This window comes from Rhincodon typus, chromosome 17, assembly GCF_021869965.1.
Source record: "Rhincodon typus isolate 14 chromosome 17, sRhiTyp1.1, whole genome shotgun sequence".
NCBI classification, from domain to species: Eukaryota; Metazoa; Chordata; class Chondrichthyes; order Orectolobiformes; family Rhincodontidae; genus Rhincodon; species Rhincodon typus.
In genome coordinates, this window is record NC_063348.1 from 31788851 (window position 1) to 31806068 (window position 17218).

The window sequence follows — 17218 nt, forward strand, 5'->3', positions numbered from 1 at the left end:
GTTCTTTATCAATTTGCTTTGTGGAATGGGCACGCTTGCTGCTGGTGTAGCTTTGGTGGTATAACCTCATTGATGTGGCGATCGACTGTAGCCAGACCGCTCATGCGACTGTTGTTCAAAAATAATCTTGGTTAAAACAAATTAAACCGGCACTTCAGACACAAATATTTGTTTGGATTTAAAATATCTTCCCTTTGTTGTTTTTAACATTTTCAGATCTTCATATAGCACAAGGATAGCATGTGGTTTTAAAGTTCATTATTGGAACTCTTACTGTGGCATGACAGGTATAGCTTATAATGAAATGTTTAGTTTTGCTATCCATTCTATGGCCTCCTGAGGTGCTACTTGGAGAAATGAGGTGCCTCCTACAACAAATGTTAGTGGAAGGGGTATAGTGGAAGAGGCTAGTGAATTTGCAGGTTTCTTTAACACAGAGTAACTCAGCAAATCTGGCAGCTTCTATGAAGAAGTTCCAAAAAAGAATCATATTGAACTTGAAATGTTAACTCTTTTTCCTTCTCAAACACCTCGTATAGCAATTACTATAGAAAGTGCTTCCCTATGAGGACAAACCTTCCAGGTGGTGCACATTGAGAGGTACAAACTCATTTGATTGGCTTCTGTTCCCATTCCAGCACTGTTACCTCTGACGATTACCAAAGAACCTATCTTTCACCCTCTTTCTATTTCTCCTCAGCAACATAATCCAAAAAATCCATCATTTCCCACATGTAGGTATTTTCTAATCAACCTGTTCAGAGATGTCATTACAAGCAGGTAGAATTTGAACCAGGGCCTCCTAGCTCAGAGCTCAGGATACTACCACTGCACCACACAAGCGACCTCATTCCCACATATACGCTGACAACACCTAACCCCACCTCACCTCCATTTCTTCCGAGCTCTGTATTGTCTATATTGAAAGGCTTTGCCGAAATCCAGTCCTGGATGAGAAAATAGAAGTCCTCCAATTAAAAACTGACAAGACCAAGAGAACCAGTCCCTACCATAATGTCCACTCCCTAGCCAACAAGTTACCCAGTGTCGTGATTAAGAAGAGGTTGAGCTTTTGATCATCTACTGGCACCATCAGCAAAACCACCTATTTCTACCAGACTCTCCCTGGCACAGCTCATCTACTGCAAAAACCCTCACCCCTGACTCTGTTTCCTCTGAGTTGAACTATTCCAAAGTACACCGAGCTGGCTAGGAATTATCTACCCATTGTTAACTAGAGATCATGTAAAATTCTACTGTCTTGTCCTACATTACAGCAAATACACTGTAATAATGTAAGACACAGGGGAGAATTAAGCCATTTGCCCTGTTGAGGGTCTGCTCCACTATTTAATGAAATCATGGCTGACCTGATAAACCTCAACTCCACTTTCCTGACTTTATCCAATAACCATTCATTCCTTGATTGATTAAAAATCTGTCTATCTCAGCCTTCAATATCTTTAATGACTTGACCTCTACAGTTCTCTGCGTTAAAGAATCCCACAGATTCACTACCTCTAAAGATGAACAATTTTTACTCATCTACTCACATTCAAATAAACAATCCCTCACTCTGAGATTATGCCTTCTGGTCCTAGACTCTCCCACAACTGCAAAAAACCTCTTAGTATCTACCTTGTAAGCCCCCAAAGAAGCTTGTATGTTTCAATGAGATATTTTTCTCATTGTCCCAAAGTCCATTGAGTATAGAGCCAACCAACTCAATACCTCTTGACAAGAAAATCCCTCCATACCAAGGATAATCCCAGTGAATCTTCCCTGGACTCCTCTAATGCCAGTATATCTTTCCATCAATCCATTGCTTGCTGACATACATTGATTCCCGGTTAAGTGACACTTCAGCTGTATGATTTTCATTCTTATTTTTAAATCAATCCATGTGCTTTTACCCTCTATATCTCAGTAATCTCATAAGCCCTACAATTCTGCAAGAATTTGGGTCTCAACCTATAATTCTGGCTTCTTGCGGACCCCTAAATTTAATTATTCCACCATTAGCATCCATGCCTTCATCAGCTATCATGGGCCTAAGTTTAATTATTCCACCTCTTAGCATCTCTTTCATCCTTTAAAACACTCCTTAAAACCTATCTTGCAATATTTCCTATGTAGCTCAATGTCACATTTTTCTGAGAACACTGCAGGGACGAGATTTTTGATATCTCACTACAATAAACCATCTCATAAAGGCATGGGATGCCTTTGAAGGTCAAAAGGAAATGGTTAAATTCTCTCCTGTTTGAGAAAGTCATTGCCTGACACCCATGACATTTATGTTACTATCACTTAATCAGTCCAAGCCTCGGCATTGCCCAGATCTTGCTGAATATGGACACAGACTGCTCTAGAATCTGAGGCATCATGAATGGCACTGAACATTATGGAATCATTGGCAAACATCCCCATCTCTGGAATCTACAAATGGAGTTGCTGAAAATGATTGGGACTAGAACTACCTTGAGGAACTCCTGCAGTCATATTCTGGGGCTGAGAAAATTGACACACAATGAACACAATCGTCTACCTATGTGCAAGGTACAACTCTAACCACCAGAGAGTTTTGCTCCTCACTTTCATTGGCATTAGTTTTGCTGGGAATCTTTGATGTCATGCCATACAAATGCTACCCTGATTTTGAGGGCCACCACTCTCAGTTTGGACCACGCTGCAATGAGTTCAGAAGACGTGTCAGGTAATTAAAGCAGGACTCATGCATCATGCAATGGTTGTATCAGCCTTGACAAGGGGTAAATTATGCACTTGACATAATCTTTAACAGTTCCACTGCATATTCAAAGAACATTGCTCAAACAATAATATTAACAATTGTTTGATTCACAATAATATATGATTTTTATGATTTGTGCTGAAATATCATTTGCGTGAACATTTGGTCAACACTGCTGCAAGATCATTTTATGAACTCAGTTCATTTCATGGACTGCTCCTCATATTGCTAACACATGCCATTCCGTGTTTTACTGAACTATAATTAGAAAAGTCTTCTTAACGAGTGACGTGCTGGGGAAGCATTATTTGCCTGAGACCAAAAGAGTACAGTATAATTTCCAGCAACAAAACTAAAAGGGATGTAGATTAAACTGGTCCAAGCTTACGGAGAACAGATTCAACATAATCTTCATGGATGAAATGTGCAAGTATATGTTGATGTGAAAGATTCAAAATGTTCACAGCAATGTTAATTAAACAATTAGTAAGCAAAGGTATTGATCTGAGCCTTCAAAATTCTCTCTAATTTTGCTTATCAAATTACCTTTCTTCCAAAATATAATTGACTTTTAAATATTAAAGGAAAGAACTTACAGGTGCTGATATTGACTACCAAATGCTCATCATATTTAAAGCAAGTAAGGTATGTCTAGTAAATAAGTTAACATCCCTGTTAATCAATTAGATTGAGGACGTCTTGCAATGCAACATCTGCTGATATTGGCAGCATTAGTATTTAGGTCTTGTGTTCCATACCTTTTTCCTCTCCACACTTTGTTCTGGGTCAGTTATTTAAGGAAGATAGCCATCATTTCTTAAAAAAATAATTCCACCAGAAATGTGAACTTGTCAAACAATAACCGTGTTTCCAACAAATTTTCTTTCTAATTTCAATCATTCTAGCACCGGCAGTTTTTACTTTTTAATTCACAATCAATCAGACATTCAAATACAATTTAATCAATTCCTACAAATTGTCTTACTTTCATAGAGTAAGAAAAATGGTCCTGTTTAAGATAGTCTTCAAAAGGGTAAGCTGTAAACGGTCCCACCCATGAATGAGTGATGCACAGTAAACCCTGAAATACTTTAAAACAATCTGGAATGTAGCCTCGAAAACCATAATAGGATATGGTACAACTGATTAAGTGAACCTTAACCCCACCCTACTGGTTACACTCAAACTAGTGACACTTTATCTTATAATGAAACACACCATTGCCATATGGCTGCTTATTAAATACAGAGACATTCTTTCTTCTCTCCAAGTAAGCTGCACTTTCGGGCCAATAAAAATTAAATTAACACAACGTTCTTTCAAACACCTACAAATTCTCAAAGAATTTCACTTTATTTGCTCAATGATTTTAATGCCTTCAAATTAATTCAGATCCTGCATGTAAAAACAACAGACACTTTTTCCACCATTTCTAACAGCTCCCTGCATTGAATGGTAATTGGAATATAGAGGCTTAGGAGAGATTCTCTATTAACAAACCAACTTAGCACTTAGAGAACTTTGTAGGTGGTGGGTGGGAACCATTTCAATAGTGGAATAAATCAAACCAACATATAAAGTATAGGTACTTATATCAGGTTTCATCACAATAACTCTAGCCCCTTTGTTTCAAATGCTTCAAACCAGATTGTTTTATGAAAATATACATCATATTCCCAATGCTCATGATTTTCATTTATAACTTGAATAAAACAAGGTTCCAGTGAACTGCTTGACCAACGTGTCCTGAAAATTGAGGCAAGAAAATTTATTAAAGCTACTTATGTTGCTAATATTGTACAGAGTGAGGATAAGGTTTCTAAAGGGATTCCCTGATCATCTGCCACACTTTCCCCAGATAAATGTAGAATTTCTGCAGGGGCTGTCTTACTCTTCTTCCAATGTTACGGTAGATATTAAAGGGATACCTCAAGGAAATAGAAGAGTCAGCTTGATTGAATGGATCACAAGCACATCTTTGAATCAGAAAATTGACATTTCAAACCTCATCATGAGGCTTGCATTTAGTAAATCAGACTGACATTTCATTGCAGTGCTGAGGGGATACTGCATTATTAAATAAGATGGTGTGTCATGGCCTGAGCAGGCCAAAATAGAAACAAAGCTCTAATTCCATCAACTGGTGAAGAACAGTTAGCTCTCTCAATGTCTTGACCAACATTCCTCCCTTGATTAAAATGGCTATTGCATTGCTAACATAACAGTGATTACAATTCCAACGTCATCAGTTGCTTGTAAAGTGTTTTGATCATCTTAAGGATGCATCAAATGCATAAATGCATATTACTCAATAGGAACAAATTTTTTGCAGTATCTCACGAATAAAACAACATGTAGATGTGAGTTGAGTGTATTGTGTGGTCATTCCAATCTTTCCATAGATTAGAGAATTTAATCTACAAATGAAAGATTTTTTTATTATCAAGTTAAATTCCAGAAATATAAAAATAAAATATGTTACTATATTAGAAATTATTCTCAAAGTTGCAGCTGCCACAACAGCGACAATGCATCAGGCAAGAATTTAACTCTAAACCCAATTTGCACAGATTTAAAATCAAGCCTTCAATGTCTATGCCTGACAGTCCTCTGCTATTTAGGAAGAAAAAAGAAAGTCTTGCATTTATGTAACATCTACTACATCCACAGGAAGTGCTTTTGAGACATTGTCACTTTGGTAATGTAGAAAATAAAGAGATAGGTGTTAACTCATTTAAAATAAATAAATTGATGACTATCTGCGTTCATGTTGAAAGCAACTGAATGTTATCAAAACATCATCAATAGTAATGTTCTAGGTCAGAGTCCCTGAAATTATACTGCATAGGTTATCCTGGGTCTAGGAATGTCACAACATCCTAGAATTTTCTAAATGGACCTATGTTTTACTTTTTAAAAAACTCTTTACAAAAAGAAAGTTACTTGATCAAATCCTGCCTGATCTGCAATATTCATCTAATTACCAGTGACTGATGTAATGTGTATAGATATCCATGTCTGCCTGATCTATTTCTTAGCATCTGCCACATCAGGCCAAATAAATTGTTTTGACATTGTGTCTAATAGTGATTAATGACCAGTATTATAATTCATGAATTATTAGGGATATTAACCTAACTGATTGATACAAGTACATTAATTACTAAAGTCCAAAAGGTCATCTCTGTGGATCCCCAGCATAAAAGTGCATGTGTCACTCTCATATATCGAATAAAGATTTGATAATCTGGAGATCAAATTGCAGCATGTGAATTTTCTTCACATCTTCATATTCTATAGTGATAAAACTCAGTTGGAGAGAGTAACCATCTACTAAGGTAGCTAATTCTGAGTTATCTAATTTTCCACTGCATCACGAGTGGGTGCTTTGCTTTATTAGGTTGGATAATTTCGCCTACTTCCACTCAGTCATGGGCAACTCATTTCCTTCATCTCCACCATCATTGCTGATGGAAATGTTTTCCTTATTTGTATTTGCTTAGTAAAGTATTCTGTCCTCATTACAAAATCATGCTGGTGTTGCTCTTTTAAGGGACCTATGGTGAATGCCAATGACAACAATGATGGAGAATGGATCCAGCACACTCCAGACTCACCCCGTTGCATATTTCAACTATTAGAACAAAAAAAATTAGTTACAATGAATTCAAAATGTCCTAAGGGCATACTTATCTAACCTAGAGTTTGGTGTTCCAAGGAGAAACACACTGAAAATCATTTTACTGAGGCTGAATTACAGACGCAGTGGGCATAGTCTGACAGCTGCAAATACCATTCAGCACTTCAAAAGGCGAAAGCCATCTTCTATTCAATTAGCTGCCCTTTTGGTTAATGAGGGGTAGCCTGTTAAAAATAAAAGTTAAATATTGGACTGTCTTTTTTTAAAAAAAAGAATTCCTCCATCAAGTTAATGAAGGAGGAGGGCGGAGAGGAAAGACACATTCAGTGAGAGAAGAAAAACAGTGCCACTTTTGAAATTACAACTATGAATTTGTAGCTAATGCCTGTGAAGTCTACCTCAACGATGACAGGTAATGGTCCAACCTGTTTGTCCTGTTTAAATTTTCTATCTTCTTTCAAGGACACATCAAACACTTGTACTGTACATTGAAGTGTCAGGTTTTCTTAGCTGAGTTGATTTGGAATGTATACATTCTCTGACTGAGCTCGTAGAGAGGGTATCATTTACGCGATAAATAACAAAAAAGGAACGGTCTCCAGAGTCAAAGAGAATAATTATAATTACTCTTGGGCTGCCCTTTCCCTGCCAAGCACAGTACACAGACACAGTTCAATGACACAACAATGTTCATCAAGTGTGCAACAGTCAGATGTAACTGGGCTTCCTACTGATCAAGCACCAACAAACAGAATAAACCATCTTAATCTCTATGGTCATGCCATTCCACCTGCAGTAAGTCATTTCTATAACTTAAGTTCAATTGACTGGGGGATTACTCAGATAACACATAGTATTTAACAAAAATATTCTACGAAGCCAGGAAAGCACAATAAGATAAAGCAAGAACTCTTCAGAGAGATGCAACCATATAATTTTCCATAAACGTTGCCAGACCTGCAGAGTTTCTCGAGCAATTTTCGCATTTGTTTCAGATGTCCAGCATCCACAATTTTTGGTTTTTACATGCAACCATATTCCTGTCTTTATGTAATCATCAAATTAGTGACTGTTTATTAAAAAAAGCCTCACTGATCATCACATGCACTTTCATATGCCTGGAAGCATTTCTTCAGAAATCGATAATATATTGTACAAATATAATGCAGACATTATTTTACTAATTTTTAATTCTCAACTTCACCTTAATAAACTTTTTTTTTACTATGTACGTTTCTTCTCACACTGCAAGATTCACTCCAGTTTACCAGCTCCTTTATTTCCTGGTTTCTGCTGTTTTCTATGTCCAGCTTCAAGAAGATAAGTAAGAATTGCCTGAAGTAATGTGCTTTCCGATGTTGCCTGCCTCTCTGTGGAATAATGTTATGATTCTACTTGGCAAACTGATCCTCCATGCCACCACTTGCCAATATCCAGAACAGAGGTTAAAAACGGGCCCGGATAATCCTGATGCTCTGCCCCGTTCTTGTTTCACTTGCAGCTTGAAATAACAGTTCTTCATTTTAACATAAAGTTTTAAAGTTGTCTTTCTTCTAAAATTGGTCTTGTGCTTCTTCTCGTTGGTAAATTTAGTCCGTCAAGTGGCCAGTGAATCTCACCGATATATTCACTGGAAAGTGATGATGGACAGGGAAGTGGCTCAGTTGGTAACATTCTCTCCTCTAACTCAGAAGTTTATAGGTGCAGGGCTTCCGCACATGAAAAAGCTATATTAACACTTCAGGACAGCACTGAAGGAACGTGGCAAGTGGTGGTGCCTTTCAAATGAGATGCTAAACTAATGCTCTGTTTCTCCTTTTAGCTGATTGTAAAAGATACCGTAGGTCTAAATTGAATAACAGCAGGGGATTTATCCCTGAATCTGGTCATTATTTATCCTATAATCAATGTCAAACAAACTGATTCTCCGGTCATTATCATATTGTTGTTCACGGGGGCTCACGATGTACAAATTGGTTCCACGTTTTCTGCAATAGTGACTGCACTTAAAATTATTTTGTTGTCTGTATAGCATGAAATAGACAGCAAAGTGATCTAATAAACAGTATGCTAGGTTAAAGGTCTGCCTCTCCACCTTTAATGAATGTTGGTGGAACCAATTTGTATCTTTTACAATCAGCTAAAAGGAGAAACAGAGCATTAGTTTAGCATCTCATTTGAAAGGCACCACCACTTGCCACGTTCCTTCAGTGCTGTCCTGAAGTGTTAATATAGCTTTTTCATGTGCGGAAGCCCTGCACCTATAAACTTCTGAGTTAGAGGAGAGAATGTTACCAACTGAGCCACTTCCCTGTCCATCATCACTTTCCAGTGAATATATCGGTGAGATTCACTGCTAACAGGAATAGCTAACAGGAAGAAGCTCCACTCATAGTCTCATCCTCAAAAACGGAGGGGTCCTAGCAGATCAGTCCAAAAAACAAGGCTGCAGTATTTGCCACCATCTTCAGCTAGAAATCCCAGGTGGCCAACTCATCTCAGTCTCCTCTCAAGGTCCCCAGCATGATAAATACCAGTCTTCAGCTGATTCAATTCACTCCACATGATATCAAGAAAAGGGTAAAGCCTCTAGATGCTGCAAAGTATATAGCTCTGATAATATCTTAGCAATAGTACTGAAGATTGCTTTAGAATTAATCACAATACTAGTCAAGCTGTTTCAGTGCAGTTACAACACTGGCATCTACCTGTGAACGTAGAAATTTAGCCATCCATATGCTGTCCTCAAAAAACAGGGCATATCTAATCCAAACAATTACTGTCCCATCAATCTCCTGTCGATCATAAGCAAAGTGATGGAAGGTGTCATTACAGCAATAACCTCCTCACTGATGCTCAGTTTGGGTTCTGCAACAGCCACTCAGCTCTTGACCTCATTGCTGCCTTGATACAAACATGGACAAAACAAACTGAATTGCAGAGGTGAAGTGACTGCTCTTAACATCAAGGCCACATTTGACTGAGTGTAACATCAAGGAGCACTGGCAAAATTGACGTTGATGGGAATCAGGAGGAAAACTCTTCATTGGTTGGAATCATATCAAGCACAAAGAAAAGCTATTGTGTTTGTTGGAGGCCATTCATCTCAAACACATGTTCGTTAAATAGCGTTTTGAGGCCAACAATCTTTAACTGTTTCATTCAATGACCATCTCTCCATCATAAAGGTTAGAGTGGGAATACTGACTGATGATTGCACACAGTTTAGTTCCCCTTGCAACTCCTCAGATATTGAAGCAATCCGCACCCGAAGGAAACAAGACCTTTACAACATTACATTTTGGACACGTGGCAAGTAACATTTGGGCCACATAGTCTGAGAATTTGGGCCAGACCATTCAGGAGAGAAGTTAAGAAGTATTTCTATCCACAAAGTGGGGTAGATGTTTAGAACTCCCTTGCGTAAATGGCAGTGAATGCTGGATCAGTTGTTAATTATAAATCTGAGATAGATAAATGTTTGTTAAGCAATGCTATTAAGGGATATGGGCCAAAGACAGGCATATGGAGTTAGGCCACAGATCAGCCATGGTCTTGCTGAATGGTGGAACAGGCTGAAGGGTCTGGATAGCCTTCTTCTCTTCCTATGTTCCTAGAAGTGCCTAACTATCTTCTCTTGCCATTAAACTGCCATTTAATTGCATTACCATCAATGAATTCCCTCACTGTCAACTTCTGTGGGATCATCATTAACCAGAAATTGGATCAGCCATATAAATATGTGGCTACAAGAGCAGGTCAAATACTGGGAACTTTGAATCAAGTAATTCATTTCCTGACTCTCCAAAGTCTGCCCAGCATCTGCATGCATAATTAAGACAAGGGTGTGATGGAACACTCGATGAGTGTGGCTGCAATGTCACTAGAAATTTGACACTATCCAGAAACAAGCAGCCCACTTAATCAGCACCATGTCCACCAATTTAAACATTCACTCTCTCCATCACTGATGCACAGGGGTAGTAATGTGTACTGTATACAAAATCTCTCTAAGGGTCTTTTGAAATGATCTTCCAGTGCCAGAACCTCTCGCACCTAGAAGGACAAGGGCAGCAGATCCACAGAAACACGATAATTTTCAATCTCCCCTCCAATCCGCACACCATCCTAACTTGAACTATATTGCCAATTGCTGTTCCTTTACAGTCGCTGGGTCAAAATCCTGGAATGCTCTTCCTACCCTGTGAGTTTACCTGCACCACACTGACTGCAGCAGTGTCATACAGTCATAGAATCATAGTGTTGTACAGCACAGAAACAGGCTCTCTGGTCCAATTTGTCCATGCCAACCAGATATCATAAATTTGCCAGCATTTGGCCCATATCTCTCTAAACCCTTCCTATTCATGTATCCATTCAAATACCTTTTAAATGCTGTAATTGTACCAGCCTCCACACCTCCTCTGGCAACTCATTCCATACTTGCACCACCCTCTGCATGAAAACGTTGCCCCTTAGGTCCCTTTTATCGCTTTCCTCTCTCACCTTCAAACTGTGCCCTCTACTTTTGGACTCCCCTAACCTGGGAAAAAGACCTCGGCTATTCACCCTATTCATGCCCCTCATGATTTTATAAACCTATATAAGGTCAACCCCCAACGTCCACCGCTCCAGGGAAAATAGCCCCAGTCTATTCAGTCTCTCCCTATAGCTCAACCTCTCTAACTCCAGCAACATCCTTGTAAATCTATTCTTTACTCTTTCAAGTTTAACTACATCCTTCCTATAGCAGAGAGTCCGGAACTGAATGCAATATTCCAAAAGTGGGTCACAAACACCTTCTCAAGGACAATTGGACAAATACAGACCTGCTTTTTTTGTGGAAAACTAGGAAACTGAAGCCAGCTATAGCAAGCCTGTTGCTGCCCCAGTTGAATACGAGAGTGGGAGTCGAATCTGGGAACTTCTTCAGCTGGATATGCACATAAAAATGCCCTTACCAGCCAAATATGGAACACCATGCAGCACAGCCATTGTAGTGTAACAGGTTCTCATGAAGTCAATTTTTGCAAGTCTTGTCTCCTACATAACTTACAATCAGACCAGAGATTAAAGAAGTATGGACAACTTTTGGTGTGGATCTAATTAAAATGAAAAAAAAATCATATAACACATCCATCTGTCCTTTTAGTTAACAAGACTGGAGTAACTCACCGTGAACTGAAATACACAAAGAATTTGTTAAAAAATGTGTTTACAGGTGTTAGTTTGCTAACTCCCAACAGATCTAGTATGTGTGAAAAGTGCCTCACACATTCCTGAAAAGTAATGCAAAAACTGAACAAATAATTAGTGTGGTAATTTGCAGTAAATTTGGATTCTTTCATTTGTTAAAAAGGACCTGAGCAGAATTTGTTTTAAAATAAAATGTGTCATTTGAACAGCACATGTGCTGCAGACCTGGTAAGCAAAGCAAAGCAGAAGATAACAACGCATTTTAATTTTCTATCTGTTAGGAACTTTGCTTCAAGTTTTGCAAGTTAGCTAATCAAAAGACTTTTCTGGATAAATGATATTTCTGTTCAAGCAAAGTTTACTATTGAGTTTCCTTACTCTGCCACCTACAGAGCTTTTGTCACAGCACTGAAATGCTCATCTCATTTTCCCTGGTTCACTGTTAATTCAGCTCTTAATGTATAAGGATTTTCACTTACACATTGATTTCTTTACTCAATACACATTTTATATGGTCCACTTGTACTGTAGACTGATCTCTCCATATACTTCCCTCTGTAATAGACTGATCTGTCCCTAGAGCGCTCCTAGTGCCACGAACTCATTTAATTCCTCCTTCACAATGTTCGTTCCATCCACAAGGTTCACCGCTCCTCATGCCATGGACATTTCTGTGCATATAAACTCCCAGCAGCTGCAGATTGCTTCATCTGTACTCTCCCCATGCTGCAAACTGCTCTGTACATGGGAATTCTTGTCTGTTTTGTGAACTGCTTGATTCCAACAAATGCATGGGGAAATCAGGTAAATTAATTAGCCTATGACATGGAGTCAATATGGATTACTCTTCTCAATCCATATTTTCCCCTCTTCACAGAGCATTCTCTTTATATACCGACACCTACATCTTCAGTGAAACAATGTTCAATCCACTGCCATATTGTTATCTCAGATTCTCTAGCATCTGCCATTCCCACTATCTGTGATTCAATCCTCTGTCCTTGCATTATTACTGTAGTCATACATAATCAGTTGTGTTCAGAAACAATATAAGACCATTGAGCAAGATTTGAAAACTAGCAGGATGTAAATGAGAAAGGCAAGTTACCCAAACACTCCTGTCTGAGAATTAGCAGGATTGTACGATTCAGTGGCACAAACATGTAAAGAATGTGCAACATTGTGTTTTGAAACAGCAGTCTCCAATCCACCATTAAACCATTTTAAATGAGTTAGCACCTCTGTTAGGAGTGACACTGGAAGTTACTCTGAATGCTCAATGTTAGTTTCAACCGTTATCCACATACGCATTTTCCCAGTGATAGAATGGATAAAATTCAGAAGCAAGAAACCTGAGTTTCCAAGCTCAGAATACTGACTCTAACTACTATCACTGTATTGAAGATATCACAATTTTTTGACATTACTTCAAAACATATTTTTTTAAAATGATCCAAACATAAAACTTAAGCTGTAGTCATAATATTTGGGACTTGCATCTTATAATAAGGGCTAGAGATGCTGAATGATTCAATAATGCTTGATTTGGAATTAGAATTCTAAAACATGTGGCCTTCAAAATTCTTGTCTTCAATTTTAAATTCTTGTATGGTCTTTTTCTATTCTATCGGAAAAAACTCTTCCAGCACATACGTCTCCAAACACATTCCCTACTTTGCTGCTATCAGATCTTTCCTAATTCATTTTTCTAACTGTTCCACTGTGAACAGCTATTATTCAAGTCACTATCTCCCTATCCTCTGGAACTCGTGGCCTAAATGCCCTCTTGTCACCTTCTCGAGCCTCTTCCCCAGCTATCTTACTTTCATCTCAGCCCTTGCATCCACAGATTCTACTGTTTTCTACCATCTGTAAAACACTCTTGAAATACCTTTCTGTACATAATGAGGTCATTGATATTAATGGCATTTATATCCACTATTAAGTGATTTGAAAGAGCTACATCCAGCTCAGGAAATCTTCATCCATAGAAGATACATATTTATACCTTAAGTGAAGACCTCACTGCAACAAAGATGGAGGGGACTAGGAAAGGCAGCGAGCAACTGACCTGGATTTGCTGTTGGAGAAGGTTGATTTTGTGTTGTTGCTGTAATAATTGTTGCTGTTGTCTTGCGATCTGGAGAAGAGGAAAAATACATTTTAAAAAAATACACAAAATAAATCAAATTGTAACTTTTTTGCCGTTTCAAATAGGCTGCCAACAAGGAGGAAACAAGTTGTTTTTATTGCGCCCATCCATCTAACTACATTCCTGCTTCATTGAGCATGACAACCCAGTTTTAAGTGTCATTTAATTTTCATTTTCAAATATAATTACAAAGTGTTCACTGTAAGATATCACTCGTCTGCAAATGTGTCAAGATTAATTTGAGCTAGCTTATTCACAAGTGTCAACAGTTAATTACTGTGTCGTGTCTGCATATCTAAATGACATCCTAACTTCTTATTTTGTACGTATCCTTGTATCTTATTTCCCATTATAAGCGAGTGTATACGCTTGCATGTGGGCAAATATTTGGACATGGAAAGCTTGGTGATCTGAGTCTGATTAAAACAAGCGCTACATACGAGCTCTATTATACACTGCTCTCTATAATAATATGGTGGGACTGTCAATATGATTTCACTAATAAGCCCCATTTAGGAAGGCATTCTTTACTCTGGAGTGACTGTGGAGTGGGTACAATTGTGCTTTAAAGAACCGTGATGTGACGAGGGATGCCTGACTTTAGATTACAGGGACAAACTATGGAGCACAGCTGCAATCAGCTTGTGATTGTAATTACTAATTCCAATTATTAATAAGGATCATTTTTTGGCTGCGACCTTACTCGAGAAAAAACTGTTCTCTAATTTTACGGTGCCATTACGGCAATTTTCCTCCAAGGGTTAAGATCATAAGACAGGTTTAGCTAAAGAATGCACACCCTGCCCCACACCAAAATATTCCATTTTATTTTTCTCAATCCTACCATTTTTTCATTAGCATTGCAAGCTGGCTGTTTAGCAAGTCTAGTTGTCCTAGCCTCAAACACATTTCCTCACCACTATTCCCATTACTGGCCACCTTTGTATAAAGACTTACCGTTTTGTGTGAATTCTAAACTTTCCTTCCAGAATGTTCAATTTCTATGCTCTCTTGTCCTATTGCCTTACCTATCTGAAAGAATTGATATAACTTTACTTCTTATGCGCTGTAAGGATTATTGCTGCAAGTTCCTATCTGAGATATCTCTTTTAAGTGCATAGAGACTTAACCCATGCCATTTTCCATATCCTTGAAGTAACCTCATTGCTGTCCTCTGCACTGCCCCATGAAGCTGGAATGTCACAGTGACCAGAACTCATGGCAGCTGCTCTGTTCAGTAGAAAAATAACATGAAGTGAAGAAAAATTATATTCCTCTGTTTCTGAGTGTATATGCATTATGAGGCAGGAAGATATGCAGCACAGTATTATTCAATGCTCATAAGCTCCAAAAGAAAAGACTGGAAAAGCTCACCTTTTTATAGTGACCATCACAAACTCAGGACATCTCAAAATACATTGTAGCCAATAAAGTAGATTTTCAAACTTCGACACGATTGAAATGTGGGGAATGCAGTTGCCAATTTATGCACAGCAAGCTTCCACAAGCAGCAATGTGTTAATAAGCAAATGATTTTGTGATTTTAATTGAGCAATACCTATTGGTCAGGAGACTTAGAATATCCTTGGCCTACTTAGTGAGGACACAATGCAATCAGTAAAGGGCAAAGGGCACCTTGGTTTAATGAATCATCTGAAGATGGCACAGTCAATAGTGTCGCACTCCTTTAGTAGTGCATTGAAGTGTCAGTCTGGAAGTTTTTCCTCAAGCCTCTGGAGTGAATCTTGAGTTCACACCTTTCTGACTCAGGTCAGTGTTCTACCAACGGAGCCACAGCTGACAGCAAGTCATAATATTTTTATAAATGCAACATCTTTAACTAAATTGTGATTTTTTTTGGTAATTTTTGTTAAAAATCCTCCAGTGTTTCTGTGCCCTAATATTTTTTGATTTAATGAGCATTTCATGAGAACCTTGGATTAGTTCTGCAAGTTACCGCTGCGTCCTTAGCCCTCCCTTTACCATCTCTACACCGGATCATCTTCAAAACTTTTCATACCTTTATCTTCAAGCTTTTGATTCCTACCACCACCAGCTTCCCAGTCTCTTGCTCATCTTCTCTACATTTCCTAGACCCATCTCCTTGCACTTTTCCTTAAGCACCGCAATCCTAGTTTTACCATCAGCCTCCCACTTTCTGAATTTTTCCCTCAATGCTCCAAACAGTGATTACTTTTCTTGCTTAATCTCCCTGGGGTTATTCATGCTAAACAGAATCATAGAAGTGTTACACAGTACAGAGAAATGCCACGCTGTCCATTTCGTCTGCACTGCCTCTCTAAATAAGTGTTATCATGCTTAGTGCCATTCCGTCAGACTTCTGGGCTCTGATACTTTTTTCTTTGACCAGTCATTCGATGCTATAAATTCAACACAACTCTTTCTCAGTCTCGAAACCCATTCACCATCTCAGACTGTCAGTTCCAACCTCTCATATTCAGTTCAAAAAGACAGGGTAGAATTTATGACTTCTCTCATGACGTGTTTAGTGAAGGAAGTACAATTAAATTGGAAGGTCTGTGCTCAGACTTGCTGCTCCGTGCCACAGGTCTTAAGTGGGCAGTGGGAAGCTCTCAATACCATTGCTGGTTTTAATCCAGTGGCGGGCAGGTCTGTTGATGTTTAGACTTTACGATGGGTAAAAACTGTATGGCTTCCTTGTGATCTCCTAGGGGTATCTCTTCTCGGTAGGACTTCTGAGAACCACCCCACTGCCCTTGCTGCCACACTCCAACACCCCTATCCCAGCAACCCCAGCCCTGCAAAACCCTCCTTACCATTACTTAACATGGCCAGAGTTGTTCCTCAATGCTGTGCCTCTGGTAGGTGCTCTGGCAGCACATTCTGCCTTCCCAGTGGCTTTCAAAAAAGGCCAGCAGCTCTTGCTAGCTGAGTTTTCCACCCCTGGAGTTTTTAATGCTGTCTTTAATCTCCTGGTGACTACTTAAGTGTCTCAGTGGTTCCAACCTTCCCAAAGGAGATAACACCAGGTCACTTGCCAATTTTCCAGCCAGCAGGCTTGCCCAATGCTACCACAAAATCTAATCCACAAGGTGATGTAGCAGCACTGACTCTGAATGAAAAGTTTGTCAGGATGTCTCAATCTAGAGATGTTGTAAGACTACATTCCAGTGCAGTATGCTATGCTGTCTGAGGATCCAGTATTCAAATGCCATTGTTAAACTGCATACTCTCTCAGGTGGACAGAAGAGATATCATGAAACTACTGGATGAAGAACAAGAGAATTCTTCATGGCACCTGTGCCATTATTTAATCTTCAAACAGCACTACTGAAACACACTGTCTAGAAATGGTTTCAGAGATAGTAGGAACTGCAGATGCTGGAGAATCTGAGATAACAAGGTGTAGAGCTGGATGAACACAGCAGGCCAAGCAGCATCAGAGGAGCAGGAAAGCTGACATTTCGGGCCTAGACCCTTCTTCAGAAGAAGGGTC

General features: G+C 38.9%; 1 protein-coding gene across 4 annotated transcripts in view; it reads right to left on the bottom strand.

Annotated features, from left to right (window-relative positions):
• sox6 (SRY-box transcription factor 6) overlaps positions 1-17218 on the bottom strand; it is a 480402-nt gene that overhangs the window by 169644 nt on the left and 293540 nt on the right. For all 4 annotated transcript variants that reach the window (XM_020517374.2, XM_020517366.2, XM_048606988.1 and 1 more), the window contains exon 5: positions 13660-13728. In XM_020517374.2, the coding sequence (XP_020372963.1) occupies positions 13660-13728 (69 nt within the window). The remainder of the gene's footprint in view (positions 1-13659; positions 13729-17218) is intronic.